This window comes from Eublepharis macularius, chromosome 18 (genome assembly GCF_028583425.1).
Source record: "Eublepharis macularius isolate TG4126 chromosome 18, MPM_Emac_v1.0, whole genome shotgun sequence".
In the NCBI taxonomy this organism is placed as follows: domain Eukaryota; kingdom Metazoa; phylum Chordata; class Lepidosauria; order Squamata; family Eublepharidae; genus Eublepharis; species Eublepharis macularius.
The window spans coordinates 9,813,676-9,840,828 of NC_072807.1; the positions used below are offsets into that span (position 1 = coordinate 9,813,676).

Sequence of the window (27,153 nt, forward strand, 5' to 3'; positions counted from 1 at the left end):
TTGAGGATTTTTAACAGAAAGACAGATGACACATTTTTTAAAAATGGATGTATTATATGTTGAACTTGAAAGGAGACTTATTTAGAACAAATGCAACACAAGAATTTCAAACTGACACCGATTAAATAATGAAAATGCAATTACAGAATGGCAGAATGTTCAGAATGGTAGAATTCTGACAAAATCAAGAGTCAACTGGAAGAACTAATCATATCAGACAAGATATTTTGGTTACAGACAACTTTTTCATCATAGTTACTTTGTGAGGTTTCCTAACTAAATTTAACGTTTAGTTAAATTTGCAGATACAAATTTCCTGGCTGCCACTAAAGCCTCAAACTTAAAAAAAAAGAAAAGAAAAATCACATTAAAACATAAATAATGGGTTTTTTTCACAAATGAAAACCTACATACCTATACTGGAGGTATAATCAGTGGCTCCAAAGATCAACTCTGGTGCCCTATAGTACCGAGAACAGATGTAAGAGACGTTCGGTTCTCCACGGACCAGCTGTTTTGCACTGAACAGAAGGAAACAAAAGAAGAGAGATACTTCTGTTACACAGGGACTGCAGTGTAAAATCCACACACGTAACTGTTTTAAGACAGTTGTCAGGATCCAGTGGCTCCACAACTGCTTGATCCTCCAGTCTGCCTCCACGGCTCCAGCTGAGACCTGTTACTTGGCAAGGGCTTCAGAGGCAGAGACGGGAGGGGAATGACTGCAGCTTGTTCCTCTTCCCCCTTCCCAAGTCTCTCCTCTGCAGGCTGAAGAAGACCTGGAGCTTTCTCCCGGGTCTGCAGTCTGGCCCCTTGCCTCACCTTCTGCACATATTCACCGGAGAGCCTGGTCGATCTGGCCCAGCTGTGGCTGCTCCTGGCAGCTCTTTAAAGGAGATGCTTGGTGATGTACAGGAGCTGTGCCCTGGCAATGCTGACCCTCTTGCCGTTGGGGTGGCCCCAGGAGTGGCTGACAACTGTCTGAAGATCAAGGCCAGGGTCTTGGCCACTTGCTGTGGCCCAGGCAAGTCCTGGCCTCAGACAACATTTCATTTGCAGCCCCATACTACATACGTCTCTGGTTGCAAGAAGGAGTTGTGCAGTATCACATATAAAGTTTAGAGCTGGGGCAACAGCTCCCACATCAGAGCCACACTGAGGCCAGGGTGGACTGATTTAAATCAATCTAGTTATTCACGTGCATTTATTATTATACCTCCTTATCCAAATCACGTACTCATTGCTTGACCTACCTGTTCAAACATCTTGATTTACAACTAAATAACTGCTGCTATAACTCCTAGGTAGACACACTTTAATATACAAAGATGCATGCTCTGACCAAGGCCATTACTTGTACAACAAGTGCCCCCAAACTTCCCCTAAACGTGGGCTGGCTAATGGGATTCTCTGAGAAGGCCCTTTTCAAACTGCCCTGAGAGAGAGCTGTCTTCCTGTCTTTTGCGGGAGGGGAGGTCGGCCTGGTGTCTGGGAGGGATAGGGTGAGACAAGTTTTCTCTTACAGTTAACCTTTTAAAAACTGCTTTTGCTGGTTTTGGGGGGGGGGGTACTTTGGCTTTTGTGAAATTGTTTGTTTCAACTTTAGCTCATTTGCTTGCATTTGGGAGTGTGCCCCTGGCCAGAGGCAGCTTTGCCTATGCATGTTTCTGCCGGGGAGCCAGCTTGGAAACTTTCCCACCATAGAAAACAATGGAGAGAATGTAGGGTCATCTTGGTCAAGGCCCAGTCTTCCTGACACTTGGGGGGCTTCAATGGACAGAAAGGAGTGGGTTTCCTGCAAATTCAGTGGAGTTTGCTTGAAAAATGCCCCCCAGTACCCCAGATACTTCTCCCCCTAGGAAATAATGACCAGACAAGTCCGGAATTCTCTAATCTTGACAAAAATCCTGAATTATTTTGGTATCCCAGAAATCCAGATCTGGATTACCTGCATTTTTCTGACGCACACCCCTACTTCACACCTCACTCTTGCATCCGCCATAGGGGCTGTCAGCCTGATAATCCTTTGGAACCAAAAGACAAGGAAAATCATTTCATGGCTGAAGATGGAGTTTGCCCAATCAGGTCTGCTTTTCTATCCAGAGGTTCTCCCATTGTTCTAGTTTTCTGCTCTGAAGGGGCAAAAAGAAACCGCTCCCTATGATTATTCTCCAACTTATGCTGCATTCAGATCTGACGGACTAATAACAGCACAGCACTGCTGCAAGTCAGGCTCTGTAGGAGAATCAACCCCAGGTCGAATAAGTGCTTCACAAAAGATATTGCTGATTTCTTTTATCCCACATCTGTGGCTGGTGTGGCAGGAAGACTTGCACCTCAGCAGAACATAATGCTGCAGATTTGCACATCACGCATCTGTCACGTTTTTGACCAATCCCTCCACTAGAGCGCTCAGAGTGGCATACAAGGTTCTTTCTTGCTCTATTTTAGCCTCACCACCACCAGATTAGAGTACAGAAATGACAGGCCCAAGGTCACCCTATGAGTTTTGACAAATAGGGATAAGAGACTGCATCCTCCCAGTTGTACTCTGCCATTCTAACCATTATACAACACTGCCTTTCAGCACGGATCAGTATGGAAAGCCAGTACAGTGCCACGGAGTGGATAAAAATTAATGGTGCTTTATCTGTGAATCTCTACGGAATTCCACATGCATAGGCCATCTGTGGAAGCTGACAGGGCTCTGGTTTTCACATTCATCTCCGTTTTATCTGCCCTGTGATCATACTGAACATTCCTTCCCTCTTTGCAACTATGGCAAGAAGAGTTTCAGATATATGGCAAAGAAAAAATCTAGTTTGTATTGAAAACCGCAGTGTTTGTAGAAATCACCCAGGAGCAGGTGTTTAGAGAGAGAACAGCAGTATTAAAAGAATATACCCCCGAGGAACTCCCAACAGGGAATGTAGAGGACCTTCAGGCAATAGAAACACTGAGCCAGTGATTCAACAGGCAGGAAGCCAGAGACTTAAGGTGTGGAAGGAGGCAAGGAAAACAACAATATGGCTAATGTTAGGCTTAGTTCACACATTCTTTACATTGAAGAGATGGAAATCCTACTTTTGGAATTTGGTAAATGATTCCTCCCACAGCACACAGTACAGAACCTCACCTGACCTGACCTGACCTGACCTGACCTGACTTCACCCCACCCCAAACCCTCCTTTTAAAAACAGAAGATGATGCACATACTTTCTGATAACAACACAAACATTGAATGCTGTAAATGCTGCTTCTGTCTGTATTTTCTTCCATCTATCTTTGTTCTTCTAGAACTTCCCACAATTCTTCCCTCTGTCCCCGTCAAAATAAAAATAACGGAAACTTTCTGTAATAGTATTCCTTTGCTGTCTTTGACATCCCAAGGTGACAAAGACAATGTTGTACAATAGTTAAAGCAATGGGGTCGGAGGTTAAAGATCAGGTTTGAATCCCACCTCTGCCACAGAAGCATGCTTGGAGACCTTGGGCCAGTCGCCTTTTCAGCCTAACATTTCTCATTGGCTATTGTGAAGATAAAAGTAAGAAGGAAAGAATGATGTATGCTCTCTTCCCCCAGTGAGCTGGAGGAAGATTGGATTAAAAATATGAGCAAGTAAGTGAGTACAAGCAAGCTCACTTGCATGAGAGTAAAGGTTCAATCCAAACTTGCACAACAGCATCTTACAACTGCTAACAAGGATTAGTTCTGACTAGCCAGCACTAGCCTATCTTTAAATACATCAGAGAGACATGCTAAATTTAAGGTTGGTTGATTTGTTGGCCTTTCTCACTGGGACTCAAGGTGGATTACATAGAGTAAGTTAATACGATCAAAGGTAGGGGCATTCAACAAACAATACAATGGGTACAAATTGCAGAAATTTGAAGAGCAGAAATCTGATCCAGAGTTGAAACAATGCTAAGCTAGAACATAAGCAATGTGACACTACATATTAAATATTACAGAAACTAATCAATAGGGGCATACTTATTTATTTGATTTTCATACCGCTTCTCTTCAATTAAGAGCTCAAAGTGGTTCACATCATAAACAATTATGTCAGTTAAAAATCAATACAAAACATAATATAGTCAACAGAATCGCAATAAAACAACATAGTGCAAATACTTAAAATCATTCTAGTCCCAATCCCAGACTATTAAACCCTGCCTATAACAATATTACAGCAAGATATAATACACAGCAATCAGCTCTGCCTCACAGTAAGAATTTTAAGTGCCAGAAGCAAACTAGAATAGTTCTGCCTTACAGTTTCCGAAACATCAACAGATCCACTTGACACAAGGGCCCTCCAACAGTCAAAGAAAGTTGTGCTACCCAGGGACCACCAGCAAGCCGTGCAAAGATGAATGAAGGGGGCAGGAGGAGTCATAATGGGAGAGGCAGACCCGAAGGCTTTAAAGGTGGGGACTAGGGATGAGCACGAACTGAAATATGAACCAAAGTTCATCACAGCTTTCCATGGACAAAGGCACATTCCCTGACACCCACTTCTGACTCCAAACGTCTGAACAGGATCTACTGTAGCAAAGGCTGCAGATAGATCCAGGAGGAGCAACAAAGAAGCATGGCCTTTGTTTGCATTCAGATGGAGGTCATCAACTAAAGCCACCAGAGCTGTCTCCATCCTACAGCCCAGTTTGAAAAGGGTCCAAAGCATGGGAATTCACTAAGAAGACCTGGAGGTAATCTGCTACTGTTCTCTCAATCACTGTGCCTAGAAAGGGCAGATTAGAGACTGGGCAATAGTCAGTCACATCATTTGTGTCAGCCCTCTTTAGGTTGCCTCAAAACAAGAAACAATCTTATGTACTGGGAGGGGAACTATGGTTTCCCCTGAGCTGAATCAAAACAGACCTTTTCAAAGGAAATGCCTCTCTGCTAAGCCAAGTTTAGAGCTTTCATCCAGTCTAAGGAAATTTCCTCCAACAGAAAAAAACACTGTGGTTGGCAAAAGGCTTCTATAGCAGAATACTGTACAACTGGTAGGATATTGTACAATCAAGTAGCGTAGGCGAGATAAGTGATAACATATAATTGGATAAGTTGTAGAGTCTGGATACCCATGGAAAAAATCTTTTTAAATACAATATTATAGAAGCAGGGATTATTACTATATACATGGGGGAGAAGAGGGCCAGGAGCCAATAGTAATACAGAGGGCTGATCCCTGTGAGAGAGAGTGAATGATCAGATCCCTGATTGAGACTGACTCTGCTCAGCAAACTTTGCTGAATTTCAAAATGAAGACTGGAACTATTAAAAGGTCACACAGGATGTGATAATCATATCTACCCAAAACAGTTCAGAGTAATTATTAACACACTATAACAAATATATGAGTTCATAACAGGATATTAAAGAAACCTACCTTCCAAAATCACAGAGCTTTAGGACAGCTGTGTCAGGGTCCAGCAAAAGGTTCTGTGGTTTTATATCCCGATGGCATATTCCAAAGGAATGGATATAGGCTAAACTTCGGAATAGCTGATACATGTACAACTGGAATATATAGAAGAAACAGTATATAATGCATCTTCAGTTTCAAAGCATTGGTAGATGGTTGAAAGACTAACGGTAGAAACTACAAATAAATGTACAGCAGCTAAAATGTGAAGGTTTGAGAAAAGAGAGAGACTTCTGCCAGCTCCCCTTTTCCAATGTAAACCCCTATGTTGCATTCCGTGCCATTCTCAAGGATCCCTCATGCCTGGGGAAGAGCTGCGTCATAAAGAGGGCTGTGAACAAGATCCATTCTGTAATCCAATCATTTGGATCCAACTCCCTTTTTTAAACAGCAGGCAAAGGTGGAAAATCATCCGTTTTTAAAGTTAGCAGGAACTACAGAAAACTGAGACAGTATTTACATTCAAAGGTAAGATGCAAGAGACCACAGATATTACTAGAAAAAATCTAATGTACACGTTTCAAAGTTCACGCCTATTCAAGATACTAATTTTAACACCTCTGGATTTTCATGTTTTTTTTCTTATACACTGTTATTAGGTGTGCTTTTCTCAGACATCAGCACTCAGGCACCAAAGTTTGCAATCCTGCGCACATTTACCTGAGACCATGCTTCACAGAACCTAGTGAGGTTTTACTCCCAAGTACACGCTTATGGGATTCTGCTATAAGTAAAAGAGATTTTTTCTAACAGCAGTTCTGCATATGGAACCAATTCTAAAGGAATAACTGTGCCAAGTCTGTTGAAGTAAAAATAAAAACAGAAGATAGATCTGGAGAGATGGATAGAGGGGGAGGGGTAGTTATGGAAAAACCTGAAAGGTACGTTCTGATCTCCTCAATCTAAATTCCTTATAGTGAGCTCTCACTTTCCTCAAATAGGTCCAACATTCAGAATCAACCCAATCATTCTTCTTTTCTTTTAATAGATTAAAATAAGTTACCTGATACGCAGATTTACATTGGTCTATGGTTTGATTTATGATCTCATAGTTGGTAAGGACATCATTTGCTGTAACATTCTCATCATAGAAAACAGCATTTCTGGGAATAAATTATAGATCTGCTTTCTTGAATTAGAGAATGTCCATTTCTTTTTTCTTATTCTCTGGTTAGTCTGTTCAATATGAAACACTGGCAGTGGAGGCTTAACTGCTTCTTTATCCACAATCAAGGTTATAGAAAAAGGAAGATGGTCTCCCCCTAAAAAGTCTCCTATCTTAAACTCATAAATCTTTGTTAACACCTCTTTTGAGATCAGACAAAAATCAACCTGTATGGCACCAGTATAAGTAAAGCAAGTAAACGTCCCTTCTGGATCAATCAATTTGTTTCCATTCACTATCACCAAATTATGGGATAGGACTAAATTTATTAACTGCTTGCCAGCTTAATTTACACTCAATCTTTACCTGACCTATTAAAAGAAATATGCATATCCAAATGGAACATCCCCAAAATAATATTTGATTCATCTGCACCAATACAGGCATTTAAATCTTCGTATTATTAGTCAGTGATTCAACAACCTTTCCCTTGCTTCTAAGATGAATTCATTTAATTTATTCCAGTTTCTTAACAATTCTTCTCTCCTTGGGAGCCAGGGTAAATAAAATGTTATCAAAAAAAGAAGCTTTTAAAAATTATATAGCTGAAAACTAAGAACAAAATTAACAAAGAATGATAGAAAGAAAGAGTCCGGTGGTATATGCTTATAATAAAAATGATATTAGTTGATAAAAATTAGATATGAAGACAGATGGTAAAGACAGACTAAGATGGTAAAGATATGGTAAAGGATAGACTAATATGGTAAAAATAGAATAAGGTTTAAATAGAACTGAAATGTCAAAGGTAGATTTAAGTAAGCTCCACTTAAATGTATTATGAAGTTTTTATTTTAGGGTTATAAGATTATAGTGTATATATTATGGATATATTTTTGTATGTTTGGAAAATTAAATAATTTAAAAAAATAAAAAGAGGTTTTAGGTAAAGATAAAGAAATTGCAAGAAGTCACTAATTTCATCTCCTTCCTGTTGAAAGGATTTGCCAGTCATTTTCCACAAAAGTGTCCCTTTTTACTCAGTCTCTCAGCAGCCACTGAAAAGGTAGAGCAGAGCACCCCTTTAAAAAGATCTCATCTTATACCCATGTTTTCTGGATTACCAGGATATGATAACCTTTAAATTTCTGGGATCTGTATTTCTGAGTCCCAACCTGAAACATTCCACAAAAAGATTTTTTACAGATGAATTCACCTCTAGGTCAACTGATGTTTTTAATCTATTAGCCGTTGGTAGAACTGACATTTATAATCACTTTGGCCAAAGATTTTTACAATTTAAATGTGCTTTATCTTCTTCCATGATGTCAATAGATGGAATAAAATGGACTGTGTCTTTCAGAACTTTCCGTTCTAATTCAGCAGTTTTATAGTCTAGAGTTATTATTCCATTGGCCTCATTCCCTAATCCCCACTTTTTATTGAACATGGGAAGGCTTGTTCTTCACTTTGCTTAAAGCGTATTAAAGTACACTTTCTGGTACTTCAAAGTGATCATGAACCAAAGAAACTCTTAACTCTATCTCCTTTAAAAAGGGAGGCAGGCATGGGACTTTCCTTTAGATGGTCCTTTAAGTTACCTAATTACGGTTGCTGTACTACTTGGGGTTTCATAGGTGAAGTAAGCTCAATCACTATACTCAATTTACTCACTACAGCTTCCTCGTTTGATGGATCCAAACTGATTCTGGACATAACATTGTCTCTTTAGATAAAAAACAAGGATTATTCTGCTCTGTCCAAAAGTGGTGGACAGGTCTACCACCTACCTCTGAATGCCTAGGCTCATCTGGTCTATTTCCCTGGGCCTCATTACAGAAGATAAAACAGGTTGCACTTACCTGTAACTGTTGTTCATTGAGGTCTTCTGTGCAGGCACACATGGTACTGCGCTTGCGCAGGCCTACCAAACAGAGGATTTGTAGCTAATTTTTTACCACTAGAGGGTGCTCAATGCCTCCCAGGGCAGAGGCACGGCTGTTTACCCACTGAAACAGCCTCTACCCGGGAGGCGGGGTGCCCTCTGCCCTCAGCTCCTCTTGCCGCCGCACTCCTAAGCAGGAAGAGCGTCAGCAGGGAAGGAGGGGGGGCATGTGAGCCTGCACAGAAGACCTCAATGAACAACAGTTACAGGTAAGTGGTCTTCTGTGCATTCCCACATGGGAGATAACAGGGTTAACATACCTGTAACTTGTGTTCATCGAGTTCTTCTGTGCTGACACACATGGGGACTGCGCAGGCGCAGGCCAGCCGCCGGAGAATTTTCTAGAGCTTCCAAGGCTCCGAAGGGGCCGTTTGTCGCGCGCCTCAGCGACCGTCTTCCCGCCCAAACGGTCACGTGATCCTACAGCGACCAACGGCCCCTTCCCTCAGTTCTCCTTTGCCGCCGCTTGACCAACACACTTCAGCCATAACACCTTAAAAACACCAATATCCGTTACAGCCATCACAGTATTGTGCATTGGAGTTCACAGCGGGGTAGGAGGGAGGGTTGTGTGTCAGCACAGAAGAACTCGATGAACACAAGTTACAGGTATGTTAACCCTGTTTTCATCTTCGTTCTTCTGTGCCTCCACACATGGGAGTGTACCAAGCTTCACACAATAAGGAAGGCGGGGGTGAAGTCCAACACAATTTTATTGAACAAACAAGAACAACAATAAATAGATATGTATATATACATCTATGTAAAAAACTGTGTAAGGACACATAAATATTCAATATTTACATATATACACACCCCCAGGTACATATATACACACTTTCACTCAAGGGTACCCAGCAGGTACGCCAAGAAAGTCATTCCAAAACTCCCTCAGGAAAAAAGGGAGTGTAAGACAGCCTTGGCCACAGATACATCCTGCTCCGCATTGACATCAACGGCGTAATGCCTGACAAAGGTGTCTGCAGAGGACCATGTGGCTGCTTTACAAATGTTAACCAGGGGCACCCCCCTGAGGAGTGCCGAAGAGGATGCTTGGGACCGCGTGGAGTGGGCCCTGACACGAAGCGGGCAAGCCACCCCTGCCAGGGAATAGGCCTTGCTAATGGCCGTCACAATCCACCTAGACAGGGTCTGTGAGGAAGCCCTGCTACCCTTGTCCTTGGCCCCAAAACATACAAACAGGTGAGGACAGGAGCGGAATGCCTTCGTCCTATCCAGGTAATAGGCTAGGGCCCTCTTCAAGTCTAGGGAATGAAGGGCCTTTTCCCCCTTAGAGGAAGGTTGAGGAAAAAATGCAGGCAGTGAGATATCCTGCGAGAGGTGGAAGGCGGACACCACTTTGGGCAGGAACCCGAGGCAGGGACGCAGGACCACCTTGTTGGGATAAAACACAAGAAAAGGGGGGTCAGACCGCAGTGCAGACAGCTCACTGACCCTCCTGGCCGACGTGACGGCCACCAAGAATGCTACCTTGTAGGATAGCATATCCAAGGGGCATGTAGCCATAGGTTCAAACGGAGGCAACATGAGACGTGAGAGCACCAAAGACAGCGACCACTGAGGCACTGGCGCCGACACAGGTGGGTAAAGATTGTACATGCCCTTAAGGAATTGGCGGGATTGTGGGTGAGAAAACACTGTAGCACCCTCAACTCGGGTGTGAGCAGCTGATATCGCTGCCAGGTGGACCTTGAGGGAGGACACCTTCAAGCCCAGGCCACGCAAGTGGCACAAATACTCGAATACAACCCCCAAGGGACTGCTGTCAGGCACCACTCCTTTAGCAAGTGCCCAAAGTTCAAACCTGCGCCACTTGGCCGCATAAGCGCGCCTAGTGGATGGCCGACGGGCGTTCAGGAGGACTCTCTGCACCTCGTCAGTAAAGCCTACCGGGGAGGAATGATCCGCCACGCCGTTAGGTGCAGCTTCCTGGGATCGTGGTGGACTAGGCTCCCGTTTAGGAGAAGGTCTTGCCGAGGGGGCAGACTCACATATGTCCATTGGGACATTCGCAGGAGTTTCGGGAACCAAACCTGCCGTGGCCAGAAGGGGGCCACCAGGATGCAGTCCGTCCCGTCCTCCTCTATCTTGCACAGGACCCTGGGAATCTGTCAGGTCCAGTGTATATCTAAACTGTACTGACTCCATTTTCTAATGCTTCTAGTGTTTAAGTGCTTTCTTCCCAGGTGCACCAGTTCCCAGGCAGCATTCCCACCGGAGGAGACTGTTTTGTCTAACACCGTTCCACCAAGCATTGGCCTTGAGGGAGAGCAGCTTCCCAGGACTGAGAGATGTTGTTTTGAGAACTGTGGGGGGAGGCTAGTCCAGATGGGTATTGTTACTCTGTACCTCATGCTTTGCCCTTCATTGGTAACAATGATCATGTACCATCCTGAGTCTCCTATTCAGGACAGTGGACTATAATGGACCTTTTCTGCAGTAAAGTTTCCTTATTCAAACAATGGACTTGTGTTTGCTTCTAAAGGGAACCCTGTAGTGAGAGCCTTATCTAGCCACAGTCTGACATTTTGTTACCAATGAAGACTGACATGGAACGTATCATGAACATGGCGCAAGTTCTTGGGCAAAGTTACAGCAACAGTCACTTTATTTATTACTTTGCGCACAGGGAAAGGTCCCAGGAATTTTAGAGCGAGTTTGCGGCTTGTCTGAGCTAGTTTCAGGTTCTTTGTGGAAATATACACATGATCTCCAGGTTGTAAATCCCATTCGGCCACACGATGGCGATCTGCGTATTTTTTGTAATCCAGTTTGGCTTTTTCAAGATGTTTCTTAATAAGAGTCCACTGTTGCGCCGCCTCCCCCCACCACGAAGATACATCTGGCAAATTAGAGGAATGGAGAGGGGGAGCGTCCAACGGGAAGGGATTGAAGTGAGCTCCATAGACAATTTTGAAAGGGGCCTCTCCAGTTGAAGCGTGTACACTGTTGTTATATGAAAATTCGGCCAGAGGGAGAAGGTCCACCCAATTATCTTGTTGGAAATTAATGTAGCAACGAAGAAACTGTTCTAGTATCTGGTTTGTTTTTTTGGATTGTCCGTCGGATTGTGGGTGGTGGCTTGAGCTGATGCCTTGCTCAATGTTCAACATTCTCAAAAGCTCCCGCCAGAAGTTGGCAACGAACTGTCCGCCGCGATCCGAAATCACCTTGGACGGAAAAGAATGTAATTTTACGATGTGTTTTACAAATAAATCTGCTAGTTTTCGAGCGGTGGGGATAGCAGTACATGGAATAAAATGAGCTTGTTTGGAGAACAGATCTACCACGACTAAAATGCAATTATGTCCTTTTGAAAGAGGTAGATCAGTGATAAAGTCCATAGATATTATTTCCCAAGGTCTGTTGGGTGTTTCCAATGGTTGTAGGAGACCCGGAGGTTTTCCTTTTCTGGTTTTGGCGCTGAGGCAAACGGGGCAGGAACTAACATATTGGGAAATGTCTTTGCGCATGCCCGGCCACCAGAATTGCCTTTGGATTAGATGTAATGTTTTCAGATACCCATAATGACCAGCAGTGGGAGCATCATGGCAGCGCTGCAAGACCTCCAGCCTGAGGCTGTCTGGGACATAAAACTTGCTCCCAGCTAGCCAATCCCCCTGTGGGGATTGGACCAGTTTGTTTCGCGGAGCTTTATCCCCCTCCTTTTCCACCTCAGTTTTAAGTTTCGATTTCCACTCCTGGTTGGCCGGGAGGGGCTGCTTGGCTCGACTGCGAGTAGTCACCACGCCTCCCAGTTGCGTAGGTGAGAAGACCGTGTCGACAGTCTCCTCCCGTTTGCTTCTGTGTTGGGGCATGCGCGATAGGGCGTCCGCCAGAAAGTTAGTTTTGCCCGGGAGATAATTTAAAGTGAAGTTGAATTTGGAAAAGAATTCCGCCCAACGCAATTGCTTGGCATTCAGTCTGCGTGGGCTCCGGAGGGCCTCCAGATTTTTATGATCTGTCCAGACCTCGAAGGGGTATCGCGCTCCCTCCAGCCAGTGTCTCCAATTAGTGAGAGCTGCTTTTACTGCAAAAGCCTCCTTCTCCCACACATTCCAATTCCTTTCCGCCTCCGAAAATTTTCTAGACAAGAACGCACAAGGCCGCAACTTCCCATCCTCCCCTTTCCAAGGTAGTCCCGGACAGGGATCCTTTGTTTGATCCGTATGCGTCCCCCGACAGTCAAACAGCGCAACCCCAAGAATCTCAGGTGCCAGCCGGGGCTGGTGCTTCGACGTCTACACCGCCTCTCATCGACCTCAGCAGTGAGGGGACAAGGCCGACGGCTACAGCTCTTCCCTTGCTCTTGCTACCCACCCCGTCGGAGTGGGGAGCCCGACCCCGAGAAACGCGGGAGCGCCGGGCCGGAGGGCTACATCCAAGAGTTTCGATGGACGGGCGCCGAAGCCTAGAGACGGTCCCTGAGCTGGACAGCAGCCAACCGTGGCTATTTTGGAACCGGACGACCGACCGGACGGACGGGAACACATCTCACCGCGGCGCCCTGAGTTGGGATTATTCGGAACTTGCCCCGTGGAAAGAGCCAACGGAAGTTCCTGAACAAAGCTGGGTGCAAATGCAAAGTCGTACCCATGCTGTAGATTCCGGCATCTCGGCAGTGACGGGCCTAGCCAAAGGAATTCTAGCAGCGAGATCGCGAGTCGATCAAGGAGATCCTCCGCCTTGGGGGCCGTTTTCCCCGGTGAGTACAACTGAGGGAGGTTCCGTGATGGGGCAACCGGGTCCTAGCCGAATGCAACAGTTGGAAGCTAGGCTGATCGATATGGAGGAAAGTTTGGCTCATGCCATTCACCTAATCTCAGCAATGGGGGCAGGAGAGAGAATCTCACCTGAAGAAATGGCGATACAAATTGCCACCCTCCAAAGTGTCATGTCCTATCCAGTGGAGGACGACCCGCAGCAGCCGCTACCTTCGGGAGAGGAGGAATCCTACCCTGAAGAACCGGGAGAATCGCCCGCGGAACGCCCTAGACTAGACGAAACTCCGCCGAGCGGGGATACTCCAGCTGAGGTACCCGGAGAGACTCCGACGGAACCCCCTAAATCGGACGGGGATCCGTCTCCCGAGGAGACTCCAGCGGAGAAGCCTAGAGAAGGGGAAGAAGGGCCAACCCGTCCAACCGAGACGACAGTGATACACCCTCCCGCTTCTCCAACACCAGTTCGGCCGGGTCAGACGGAAGAACTCCCGGCCCCTTCTGGGGAGGAATTGCCGCAACGACCGCTAGAAGTGGTTCCTATTCAGCAAACCCCGAGGGAAGGTCTACCGGCGCCACAAGACCAGCCTGTGCGTTCCAGAGACACGACGCCGGGAGGGGCAAGCCCGCGCGGCCCACCACCCATCAAGCCTTCACCGCTGCGGCCCCTTCCGCTTCGACCGCAACTAACCCCGTTGCAGCAACCGATACGTTTGCCACTGGAGCAGCCCGTAAGACCACCTCCGAACCAACCGGTGGGGCCTACACCACTACGACCCCACCAACCCACCCCTCAGCGGCTGATCATTACTCCGCCGCACCGACCACCTCCACCTCAACCGCTATTGCCAACACCTCCGGTTCTACCACCTCCAGCCCGACCAAGATTGCAACCGCCTGCCCGATCACGGCTGCAGCCACCGGCCCAGCCGAGGGCACCACCGCCGGCCCAGCCGAGGGCACCAGCGCCAGCCCAGCCGAGGCCGCCACCCCAGGCTCAGCCGGTGATACCGCCGCCAGCGCAACCAGCACCGCTACCACAACCGGGTCCCCCCGTACCTCAAGTGCCATTGATGCTTCCGACAGACTTCTACCCAGCACCGGCCCCGCGGCAAGACCTCCCGATGGGCTGGGTAAAACTGGAAGCTACTTTTGATGGAGACCCCTCCAAATTGGGATTTTTCCTAGTGCAAGTCGTGCAATTCTTCAACCGGTGGGGACACCTCTTCGGCAGCGAGGCCAGTCAAATTGAACATCTTGGCTCCCGCTTACAAGGCAAGGCAGCGGACTGGTATGTAGGACTATACAATATCGGGGCCCCGGAACTCGATACTCTCCAGGGGTTGGTGGATGCTATTCGAGCGCAATATGAAGACCCCTTAGAGGAAACCAGGGCCCGAACAGAATTGCAAGCCATTAAACAGGGCAGCATGTCGGCGAGAGACTATATTACGAAATTCCGACAATTGGCTGCCAAATGCCCTAGGTGTGAGGAATCCACCAAAATCATTCTGTTCAAGCAAGGGCTAAACCTGAGACTCCTGGACAGAGCCCTTATGCAGGACAATCCCCCTACGTTGTTAGGTTGGATCCAACTTGCATGCGAAGTTGAAAATCGCATTTTGGAAGTCCGTTTGGTTGAACAACAACAACAAACGGGACAAAGAAGACCCTTGACTCTACAGAAGGGAGGACGGGGAGCGGGATATGCCACCCGTGGAGCGAGAGATGCTAGATGGCAACAAGGGCTGTGTTTGCAATGCGGACAAGCCGGTCACTTTGCAGCACAATGCCCCTACCGGCCCATGCAAAGACCTCCACTTCAACTACGGCGTCCAACCCTTGCCCCATTTCCTACTCTCCAACGCCCGGTTCCCGCGCCACGCGCGAACAGAGGCCGCGGCGCTTCCCAAAGGCCCGCCTCAGAGAGAGGACTGGAAGCGGAAGAAGTTATGGAATACGACCCCGCTTCCCCAAACGCAGAAGTCAATCCAGAAAGCCCCCAGTCGGGAAACGAGATGGATCTGTCGTAAAAGGGCCCAAACGACAGATCCACCCCAAGCCCGTCCCTGCACGGAACCGGCCACCTGGGTCCATCTTATTCATGCCAGTGACTCTAATCAACCCAGAGAGAAAAATGCACATCCGAGTGCAAGCCCTTATTGACTCGGGCTGTTCGAGAGACATCATCGCCCCAGCTCTAGTCAATGGACTAGTTTTACCAACTAAGGAATTACAAAATCCAGTAATTTTTGAACAAATGGATGGCACCAACATGAACCCTGTTACTACTGAAACCATCCCAGTGATCACAGGCATGGGGCAACATTGGGAAAAGAGATCCTTTGTCATCAGCTCCACTGCCAAATACCCGTTAATTCTAGGCAGCAAGTGGCTATGTGATCACAATCCCTACATAGACTGGGCCCAAGGATGCATCACTTTCAGTCATGCCAACTGCAAAAATCACCGTTGGAACCCAAACTGGGGCAATGATCCAACTCACACTGAAAAGGCCCTTCTCACTCAAGAAGAAATCAACCAAATACCCGAACCGTATTGGCCTTTTCTAAACGCTTTTTCCGAGGAGGAAGCCGATACTCTACCCCCGCACCGACGAACGGACTGTGCGGTGGAAATTTTACCTGGAGCCTCACTGCCCAAAGGTCGACTCTATCCCATGAGTCTCCATGAACGAGAGGAGCTCCGGAAATTCATCGACACCAACCTCCAACGAGGGTTCATCCGACCAGCCAACAGCCCCCACGCCGCTCCGGTCCTCTTTGTGAAGAAGAAGGATGGGGGACTACGACTGTGTACGGACTTTAGAGGACTTAATGCAGTGTCCACCAACAACGCCTATCCTATACCGCTCATCCGAGACCTTCTCAACGTCGTGGCCCAAGGTAAGATCTTTACAAAATTAGACTTAAAAGATGCTTACTTCCACGTCCGTATCAAGGCAGGGGATGAGTGGAAAACCGCGTTTAATACGCCCCTCGGACAATACGAATACCTGGTTATGCCTTTTGGATTGACGGGAGCCCCGTCTGTGTTTATGTCCATGATAAACGAAGTTCTGCACGAATTTCTGTACAAAGGGGTGGTGGTGTACCTTGATGATGTCTTAATTTATTCGGACACAGAGGAAGAGCATATTCAAATGGTACAAAAGGTCCTGGCCACCTTGATGAAAAATAAACTGCCCATCAAGTTGTCTAAATGTGAATTCCATAAGACCGAACTCACTTACCTTGGTTATTGCATCTCCCAAGAGGGTTTAAAAATGGATCCAACCAAAATACAAGCGATTCAAGAGTGGCAAACACCCACAACCCGTAAGGAACTACAATCCTTCCTGGGTTTTGCCAACTTCTATAGAGACTTTATAGCAAATTTTGCCCAAATCACGCTCCCCTTAACAGAATTGTTGAAAACAAAGGATAAAGGGGACCAAGCGAAAAAACCCTCCTCCAAACTTCAATGGACCTCCGATTGCCAGACTGCTTTCGAATGCCTGAAAAAGCAATTTGTAACGGAACCCATCCTCTCCCACCCCAACGAACAGTCCCCCTTCATAGTGCAAGTCGACGCCAGCGATACGGCAATAGGGGGGGTTTTACTGCAGAAAGGGGAGGATGGGAAGTTGCGGCCTTGTGCGTTCTTGTCTAGAAAATTTTCGGAGGCGGAAAGGAATTGGAATGTGTGGGAGAAGGAGGCTTTTGCAGTAAAAGCAGCTCTCACTAATTGGAGACACTGGCTGGAGGGAGCGCGATACCCCTTCGAGGTCTGGACAGATCATAAAAATCTGGAGGCCCTCCGGAGCCCACGCAGACTGAATGCCAAGCAATTGCGTTGGGCGGAATTCTTTTCCAAATTCAACTTCACTTTAAATTATCTCCCAGGCAAAACTAACTTTCTGGCGGACGCCCTATCGCGCATGCCCCAACACAGAAGCAAACGGGAGGAGACTGTCGACACGGTCTTCTCACCTACGCAACTGGGAGGCGTGGTGACTACTCGCAGTCGAGCCAAGCAGCCCCTCCCGGCCAACCAGGAGTGGAAATCGAAACTTAAAACTGAGGTGGAAAAGGAGGGGGATAAAGCTCCGCGAAACAAACTGGTCCAATCCCCACAGGGGGATTGGCTAGCTGGGAGCAAGTTTTATGTCCCAGACAGCCTCAGGCTGGAGGTCTTGCAGCGCTGCCATGATGCTCCCACTGCTGGTCATTATGGGTATCTGAAAACATTACATCTAATCCAAAGGCAATTCTGGTGGCCGGGCATGCGCAAAGACATTTCCCAATATGTTAGTTCCTGCCCCGTTTGCCTCAGCGCCAAAACCAGAAAAGGAAAACCTCCGGGTCTCCTACAACCATTGGAAACACCCAACAGACCTTGGGAAATAATATCTATGGACTTTATCACTGATCTACCTCTTTCAAAAGGACATAATTGCATTTTAGTCGTGGTAGATCTGTTCTCCAAACAAGCTCATTTTATTCCATGTACTGCTATCCCCACCGCTCGAAAACTAGCAGATTTATTTGTAAAACACATCGTAAAATTACATTCTTTTCCGTCCAAGGTGATTTCGGATCGCGGCGGACAGTTCGTTGCCAACTTCTGGCGGGAGCTTTTGAGAATGTTGAACATTGAGCAAGGCATCAGCTCAAGCCACCACCCACAAACCGACGGACAATCCGAAAAAACAAACCAGATACTAGAACAGTTCTTCGTTGCTACATTAATTTCCAACAAGATAATTGGGTGGACCTTCTCCCTCTGGCCGAATTTTCATATAACAACAGTGTACACGCTTCAACTGGAGAGGCCCCTTTCAAAATTGTCTATGGAGCTCACTTCAATCCCTTCCCGTTGGACGCTCCCCCTCTCCATTCCTCTAATTTGCCAGATGTATCTTCGTGGTGGGGGGAGGCGGCGCAACAGTGGACTCTTATTAAGAAACATCTTGAAAAAGCCAAACTGGATTACAAAAAATACGCAGATCGCCATCGTGTGGCCGAATGGGATTTACAACCTGGAGATCATGTGTATATTTCCACAAAGAACCTGAAACTAGCTCAGACAAGCCGCAAACTCGCTCTAAAATTCCTGGGACCTTTCCCTGTGCGCAAAGTAATAAATAAAGTGACTGTTGCTGTAACTTTGCCCAAGAACTTGCGCCATGTTCATGATACGTTCCATGTCAGTCTTTTAAAGAGAGCTCCCACCGATGACAAATGGCACATCAAAGCTCCACCCATTCCAACTTTAATTGACGACCAAATACACTATGAGGTACAACAAATTTTGGACTCTAAACTCAAACGAAATCAGCTTTTTTACCTCATTAGATGGAAGGACTTTGATTCTGGTTACGATGAGTGGGTGAATTCTGTACATGTTCATGCTCCTAGATTAACCAAAGCTTTTCATACTCGCTACCCATATAAACCAGGGGGGGATCTGTTTTAAGGGGGGCAGAATGTCAGGTCCAGTGTATATCTAAACTGTACTGACTCCATTTTCTAATGCTTCTAGTGTTTAAGTGCTTTCTTCCCAGGTGCACCAGTTCCCAGGCAGCATTCCCTCCGGAGGAGACTGTTTTGTCTAACACCGTTCCACCAAGCATTGGCCTTGAAGGAGAGCAGCTTCCCAGGACTGAGAGATGTTGTTTTGAGAACTGTGGGGGGAGGCTAGTCCAGATGGGTATTGTTACTCTGTACCTCATGCTTTGCCCTTCATTGGTAACAATGATCATGTACCATCCTGAGTCTCCTATTCAGGACAGTGGACTATAATGGACCTTTTCTGCAGTAAAGTTTCCTTATTCAAACAATGGACTTGTGTTTGCTTCTAAAGGGAACCCTGTAGTGAGAGCCTTATCTAGCCACAGTCTGACAGGAATCAAGGGGAACGGAGGAAACATGTAGTGCAAGCCCTGCGTCCACGTAAACTGGAAGGCATCCCCAATAGAGAGGGGGTCGCTCCCTGCCCTGGAACAGAACGTGTGGGCCTTGGTGGTTGCCGCAGTGGCGAACACGTCTATCACTGGATGACCCCACATCCGGAAGATCGGCCCAACGCACTCTCCGTTCAGTTCCCAGTCGTGGTCTAGTAAAGGGGCCCTGCTGAGGGCATCTGCCCGGGCATTGTCTGACCCAGCCACGTGTATAGCACGGAGCGACACGCCGTTCTTGATAGCCCACTGCCAAGTGAGTGTGGCTTCCCGGCACAGGGCCATGGACACTGTGCCCCCCTGCTGATTCACGTAGTACATGGCAGTCGTGTTGTCCGTCTGCACCAAGACCTGGCGATTTCTCAGCAGTGCTGTAAGAGACACAAGTGCGAAACAAATGGCCCTTAGTTCAAGCACATTGATATGGAGGGTCTTTTCCCTGTCAGACCAGACATCTTGCACAGACACATCACCACAGTAAGCCCCCCATCCCAACAGAGAGGCATCAGTGGTAACCGTGATGTCATGGTGTTGATACCCAAAAGGGGTCCCTCTAAACAAGTTGTCATCAGACAGCCACCAGTCCAAGGAGGAGAGGATGACCCTCGGGATAGAGAATTTGAGGGACGGAGGGTGCAGCAGAGCATCATACCTCCGCACAAACCAGTTCTGGAGAGGGCGCATACGCAGCCTAGCGAAAGGCACCACAGAGGTGGCCGCTGCCATATGCCCTAGTAAGCACTGGATAGTGCGCACAGACTGGAACCGGTTCCTTTTAAACATGGACACTAGACCCCTTAGGGACCGAGCCCTCTCCACGGGGAGCAGGGCCTTACCCTCCACAGAGTCTAAAAGTGCACCAATGTAGGACACCTTGCAGCTGGGCACCAGCTTGGATTTCTCCAAGTTCACCAGGAGCCCCAGGCGTTGGCAAGTGCTAAGTACCAAGCCAATGTCCTGCACCAGCCTAGACTCCGATTCAGCCACGATGAGCCAGTCATCGAGGTACGGAAAGATGGTACAGCCTTCTTCCCGTAGGAAGGAAACCACAGGGGCCACACATTTAGTAAACACTCGTGGGGCAGTGGACAGGCCAAAGGGGAGCACCTTATACCGGAAAACCCTTTGCCGGTAAACAAAGCTCAGGAGTAAGTACGAAGCACAAAAGCACAGAGCAACGAAGCTCACGTTCTCTCCAAGCGGCGGCAAGAAGAGAACTGAGGGAAGGGGCCGTTGGTCGCTGTAGGATCACGTGACCGTTTGGGCGGGAAGACGGTCGCTGAGGCGCGCGACAAACGGCCCCTTCGGAGCCTTGGAAGCTCTAGAAAATTCTCCGGCGGCTGGCCTGCGCCTGCGCAGTCCCCATGTGTGGAGGCACAGAAGAACGAAGATGAATCTCAAGTTTCTCACCTGGACGGTGGAATCTACTCTTCAGTGAAAAATGGATTGCAGTACAGCCGTGCCCACTGTTGTCTCTCGTCTGTCGAGGACGTCCAGGGCGTAATGCCTCATGAAGGTGTCCACCAACGACCAAGTTGCTGCCCCGCAGATGTCCAAAAGCGGGAACCCTCTCAGGAATGCCATCAACATCGCCTGCGACCTCGTGGAACGTGCACGGACTCCCAAAGGACAAGGTAAGTTGGCATACCTGTAACAGAGCCTGATAGCCTGCACAACCCACCATGCAGTAGTTTGAACACTCGCTCTCTTCCCTTTCTACAGGCCCACATAGAAAACAAACAGTAGCCTATCTATACAGAAGGCCTTAGTATGGTCTAAGTAGAAAAGAATATCCCTCCTGACATCCAGGCTACGGAGCGCTCTCTCTGCCTCATTTCCAGGGTTAGGGGAAAACGCTGGGAGCGACAATTCTTGTGTCACATGAAAACATGACACCACTTTAGGCAAAAAATCCAGCCTAGGCCTCAGGACCACCTTCTCATTATGAAGCTTAAGGAAAAGTTTGTCCACCGATAAAACTGCTAGCTCACTGACCCTCCTAGCCGATGTCACTGTGAGCAAGGTCGCCACCTTCATGGAGTGTTCCCTAAGGTGGCAGGTCGCCATCGGTTCAAATGGGTGAGAAAGCAACTTAGACAACACCAGCTGTAAAGACCATTGTGGTACTATTCTCCCAGTAGGGGAAAAAAGATTCAGTAGGCCTTTCATAAACAGTTTCGAAGTGTGATGCGAAAAGAGAGTCTTTCCATCGACTGGGGCATGGAAGGCGGAGATTGCAGCCAGATAGACCTTAATAGAGGACACAGAAAGTCCTGTATTCTTCAACTCCAGTACGAACTCTAGAATCAGGGCTAGAGGACAGGTGAAAGGGTCAGCCTCTCTCTGCATTACCCAGGCCGTAAACGTCTCCCATTTATAATCATAGGACTTCCTCGTGGACAGTCTTTTGGCGTTCAGGATAACCTCTGCCACCCCAGACAACAAGCGCCCTACTGCACACTGTCAGTCTGAGTTTGTCTCGAGCATGGTGACGCACTCCGTGGCATAGGCTCAAATCTGGCTCCCTGGGCAGGTGCCGGAAGGTTTGGTTCGTCATTTGGTAGAGGTGATGGAACCAAGGTTGCCTGGGCCAAAAAGGTGTCACTATTATGGCCGATGTTCCGTCTGCCTGCATCTTGCTCACCATCTTGGACACTAGTGGGATGGGTGGGAACGCATAAAACAGGTGTCCGGACCACGTAATCGGGAAAGCGTTGCCCAGGGAGCCTGGATCTGCACCCCCTCTGAAACAGAACAGAGGGGCCTTCCTGCTCACCCTGGTAGCGAACAAATCTATGCCCAGTGAGCCCCATTCTGTGAAGATAGGTCTGATGTATCGGGATCTCACAGACCACTCGTGGGAGTTTGAACCCAACCTGTTCAGTCTGTCCGTGAGCACGTTGTCCGTGCCCAGTATGTGAACTGCTTGAATATGTACGCTGTGCTCTATGGCCCACTCCCAGAGGGCCACGGCCTCCAGGCAAAGGTGTCGGGACGTTATCCCCCCTTGCTTGTTCATGTAGCAGCACTGCGCTGCGCTGTTGTCCGTCAGCACCTGTACCCTTTAGCCTGTGACCATATCTGCAAAAGACATTAAGGAAAAACATATTGCTCACAACTCTAGCACGTTAATGTGCAGAGAAAGTTCATCCCCAAACGACATACCATAGGCCTTCAACATTCCACAGTGTGCGCCCCACCCTGCAGCAGATGGTCTGTGGTAACAGTGATATCTACCTGTGGAGAGCCAAATGAGGACCCTTGCATTAAATTATTGTCCACTAGCCACCAGCTCAGGCTCCGAAGAACTGGTCTAGGGATGCTAAACTTCCTCTCTTGGCTGTGAACTGACACTTTGAATACAGATATAAACCAGAGCTGGAGCTCCCTCATAGGTAGTCTAGCTAGGGGTATGACTGCTGTAGTAGAGGCCATTAGACCTAATAGTGTTTGGATTCGTCTGGCAGATTGGAATCACTGCCTAGTGAACATGTTAATCATACCCTTGATCTTCAACGACCGCTCCACAGGCAAGAAGGCCTTATTTAGGGAGGCATCTAGGACTGCGCCTATAAACTGGACCCGTCTAGCCAGTACCAATCTAGACTTCTTATGGTTGATGATCATTCCCAATTCTGAGTATGTGGTTAGTGTCAATGACACCGCCTCTGTAAATCCTCATCCGACATAGTGGAGATCAACCAATTGTCTAAGTATGGATAGATGGAACAGCCCAATGTCCTAAGGTGGGCAACAGCTACTGCTACACACTTGGTGAAAACCCTAGGGGCCATAGAGAGCCCAAAAGGAAGTGTGCGGTAATGAAAAATGTTACCTGCACACACAAAACGCAGATACCTCCTGTGGGAGGGAGGGATGGCAATGTGGAAGCATGCATCCTTCAGATCAATCACCGCAAACCACACATTTGGGGATAGCAGAGTAAACACCACACTCAGCGTGGTCATCCTAAATTTCTGCACCTCTATAAACTCATTTAATTGTCTCAAATACAGGATGGGCCTGAAACCTCCATCTTTCTTTTCCACCAGGAATAAGTTCAAATAGAAACCTAAATGGTCCCATTCATCAGAGACCTGCTGCACAGCCCCTTTCTTAATGAGCGCCTCTAATTTGGCCAGCAGTTCTGGCCATGCGTCAGACGGTGATTTACCAGGAAGATGCAGACACAGTAAGTAAGAAAACTCAGTTTTATAATCATTCTCAATAATGCTAAGAACCCAAACATCAGTAGTAATGAGGGACCAGGCTGCATAATAAGCTTTCAGCGTGTCCCCAAAAACTGGCTCAGAGTCCCGATCTAGTCAGAACTGCTTTGGCACATTCTGCTGCTGATCCTTGGTGGGTTGGGGCTGGGAGCCCTACCAGGCCCTGGAATCCATGCTTCCTCTTGGAAAAGCTCCCATGACTCGCTTGATAGGGACGATTTTGTGGATACGTGTAGGCAGGATAAGGATGGTAATGATACGACCTGCCCTTGTAATAAGGCTGCTGCCTATATAGGGACTTCCCTGAACTCTGCTGCATTGGTGGGAGGACACCATAGGACCTGGCCGTCAACCTAACCTTTCTTTTCTGTGAAAGGTACTCATTGGTCTTCTTCAAAAAGAGGGACTCTCTCTCCCTTGAAAGAGAGGTCTCCCACTCTATTCCTGTTGTCAACCGGTAAGGCTGTAGATCGAAGCCAGGTGTGTCTTTGGAGGACAATCGCCGAGGTCAGTGCCCTAGTTGCTGAGTCAGCTGTGTTCCAGCCAGCATTAATTTGGTGTCTCGCTAGCCGCAAAGCTTCCTCCCTTATCACCTTGGCCAGTGGTTTTTGATCTTCGGGAAGCCTATCGAGGAAGGCCGCCTTCCCCCACAGGAAGATCTGGTAGGCCGCCATCATTGAGGCGTAGTTAGATATTTTGATGGCCAGGACAGCTGATGCATAAATCTTCCTCACAATAGCGTCCAGCTTCCTCCCCAGCTTGTCCGAAGGCATAGAGTGTGATCCTTGTCTTTTGCAGGACTGCATCTCCTCTGTCACCAATGATGAAGGAGGGGGATGCAGTGAAAGGAAAGGACATGAATCGTCCTTTGTTTTATAAAGTGCCTCTATCTTCTTAGCTGATGGCGGGTTAGAGGGAGGCTTCTCACACAGAGAGGTGATGAGGTCCACGACCCCCTCAATCACAGGGAAGGTTACCTTGGCCGCAGATCCCGAGTACAGGTAGCGCAGGATATTGTCCTTAGATTTGGGATCCAAAGATGTAATGTCAATCTCCAGTGCCTTGGCCATACGCTAGAGCAATTTAGTATAGGACCTGAAGTCCTCGTTGGGGGACAGATCTGAAGGGCCCCCTGTCTCAACCTGAATGGTCAGGTTCCACATCTCGGAGTTGATAGGTCATAGCAGACTCCAGAATAAAGTGGGGTTGCCTTGGTGGTTCATAGAAGGATCTGTAGGAGAACATGGACTCTGCACAAAAAGGCTCCCTAAAGTCTATGTCTGGGTAGAATCTCGAGGAGTGCCCACTGGAAAAGCCTCTTGCAGAAAGAGAGTGGTGACCGCGTCATCCATGCAACTTGTCCCTCAAGATCTCCCCTTCCTCCATCGAGGATGTCATGGAGGATGACCTGGACCTCGGTGAGGGGGTTCTCAGGGGTTGTACAGACCCTGGATCTGAAGGCTGTTGGTTCTGCACCAGTGACACCTTGCTCTAAGTTTTACTAGAGCAGTGCTTGGTCTTAGCCTTCTTCTTCCTTGGTGGTTCTGAGGTGATTGGATCTGATGCCGGGGTTGAGGCTTGAGCCTGCGCCAGAGCGGGCGTCGAGGGCATTAAACGAGTCAAGCCTTGCCGACTTCGAATGATGGCTCCAAGCTGCCTGTGGATCCGAGCGTGTGGGTGATCTCGGCTCTGGCGGTCACTTACGGTTCCGACCCAAGTCGGGTTGACCCGATGCCGTTCAGATCCGAGTAGGAGGCAGCTCCAATTGAGTCAGCTGGGGCGTCCAGGTCGGAACCGACTGTCTCGCGGAACTTTCAGCCAGGGCTTCCGCGGCCTTAGGCTCTACGGCCATGGCTTTCTTCCAGAGTGCTGCCTTTAAACGGGAGGACCACTCTGCCCTCACTTTCAGGGTGAAAGCTCAGCAGATCTTGCAAGCCTGATCATTATGCCCCTCACCCAAACAAAGAAGGCAAAGTGAGTGCCCATCCATTTTCACCATCTTATATTTGCATTTTGAGCAATGTTTAAATAGAACTTTATCAGTCATGAGTCCTAACTCTATTTCTTCTTCCTAGGCAAAGGCCAAGAAAAACTCATGAAGAAGCAGCACCAGCTACCAAACCTCGCTCAGCGACGGCAAAAGAGGAATTGGGGGCAGAGGACACTGCGCCTCCCGGGTAGAGGCTGTTTCAGCGGGAAAACAGCCGCGCCTGCACCCTGGGAGCCGTTGAGCGCCCTCTAGTGGTAACAATTTAGCTACAAATCCTCCAGTTGGTAGGCCTGTGCAGGCACAGTCCCATGTGGGAATGCACAGAAGACCGACAATGAACATAGAGTTAAGAAGTGCCTTTTAATAACTAGCCCAAATAATTTCATATGAAACCTATTAGTACACAGTAGTGCAGGTGGTGGCGGCAAGGGCCCTAAAGTCATAGCTGATTTATGGCAACCCTTGGTGGAGTTTTCATGGCAAGAGACTAACAGAGGAAGTTTGCCATTGCCTTTCTCTGCAACCCTGGTCTTCGTTGGAGGTCTCCCATCCAATTACTAACCAAGGCCGACCCTGCTTAGCTTCTGCAATCTAACAAGTATGTCTCTAGAACATAATTAAGTGATTTTTTGAAGATAGAAATGCAAAACCTTTTTGAACCTTTAGACATTTCTTATATTTTTGATTTCTTTGATAATGGGAGTCACTAAGACAATGATTTTGAGGAAGAGGGGTAGAATACAATGGGGAAATAAAATGAGACAGCGAGTTGCTGCTACAAGACTATCTGCAAGGAGAGGCTGATGTTAAAGCAAGAGAGAATAATTTTAGTCTCTTGAAAACTCATCGCAAACACCCTTAAAATGTTAAGAAAATTTGATATTGTAACTTCTTACATTCTGGATATGCACAGCCAGGAAATAGATTTATACCATCAGTCAGTTTTGTTAACTTTTAATTCTTTCCCCTCTTCAAGAGTGAGCCTCCGTTTAATCCCCATCTCAAATTTTAAAAGGGGCTCATAAGAATTAATAAATGTAAATCTAATGAGAATTAGATCAAGGAGGCTCCAAAGTAGGAGTAATTCTTAACAACTCCTTTAACTACAGATAATTAGTATAAAGGGAAAGGCAATGTAATCTAAATCTATCTATCTAGACTATGTTTATGGTCTAAGATTACTATTAAAATTTATGATGTAAGATTATTAATAAAAATTGTATATAACACACTAAAATCAATTCTTTTGAAAACTTCTTTTACCAGACTTCTCTGGAATTTTCTTAAAAATCTTAAAATCCCATTAAAACACCTTCAGTCCTAAAGAGAAACAATCTTAAAGATAATCCTAAATAATTTATTTTAATAGCTCACCAGGAGCAAAACCCCTGCAGACCAATAATCAGCTCAGAAGTGAACAATTAAAGAATAAAGGAAGCTGCAGGGGGGGGAAAGAACTTAAAACCAGAAAGTTAAAAATTAGAGCTTAAAAAGAGAGAAGCTGGGGCAGACTATTCCTCAAACGAGCATATTCCTAAACCAGAAATACTCTGCAACAGCCACCGCCAAGGAAGCATCTCAGATCGTCATTAGTCAAAGTATCAGACACCCCTTGGCTTTTTGCCAGTTTCTCTTCTCAATATAAAGTTCCACCAATAAAATACTACCCTGAGAGCCCAACAAATGTATAAAAAAAGAATCAAAAAGAAAACAAACACTTTATGAAATGGAGGACAGTCACCCAA

At 47.2% G+C, this 27,153-nt stretch overlaps 1 protein-coding gene across 3 annotated transcripts in view; it reads right to left on the bottom strand.

Moving 5' to 3' along the window:
- Positions 1 to 27,153, bottom strand: part of GSK3B (glycogen synthase kinase 3 beta) — a 140,263-nt gene that overhangs the window by 48,923 nt on the left and 64,187 nt on the right. For all 3 annotated transcript variants that reach the window (XM_055002319.1, XM_055002320.1, XM_055002321.1), the window contains exons 5-6: positions 5,400 to 5,530; positions 415 to 521 (exon numbers count right to left, since the gene is read on the bottom strand). In XM_055002319.1, the coding sequence (XP_054858294.1) occupies positions 415 to 521; positions 5,400 to 5,530 (238 nt within the window). The remainder of the gene's footprint in view (positions 1 to 414; positions 522 to 5,399; positions 5,531 to 27,153) is intronic.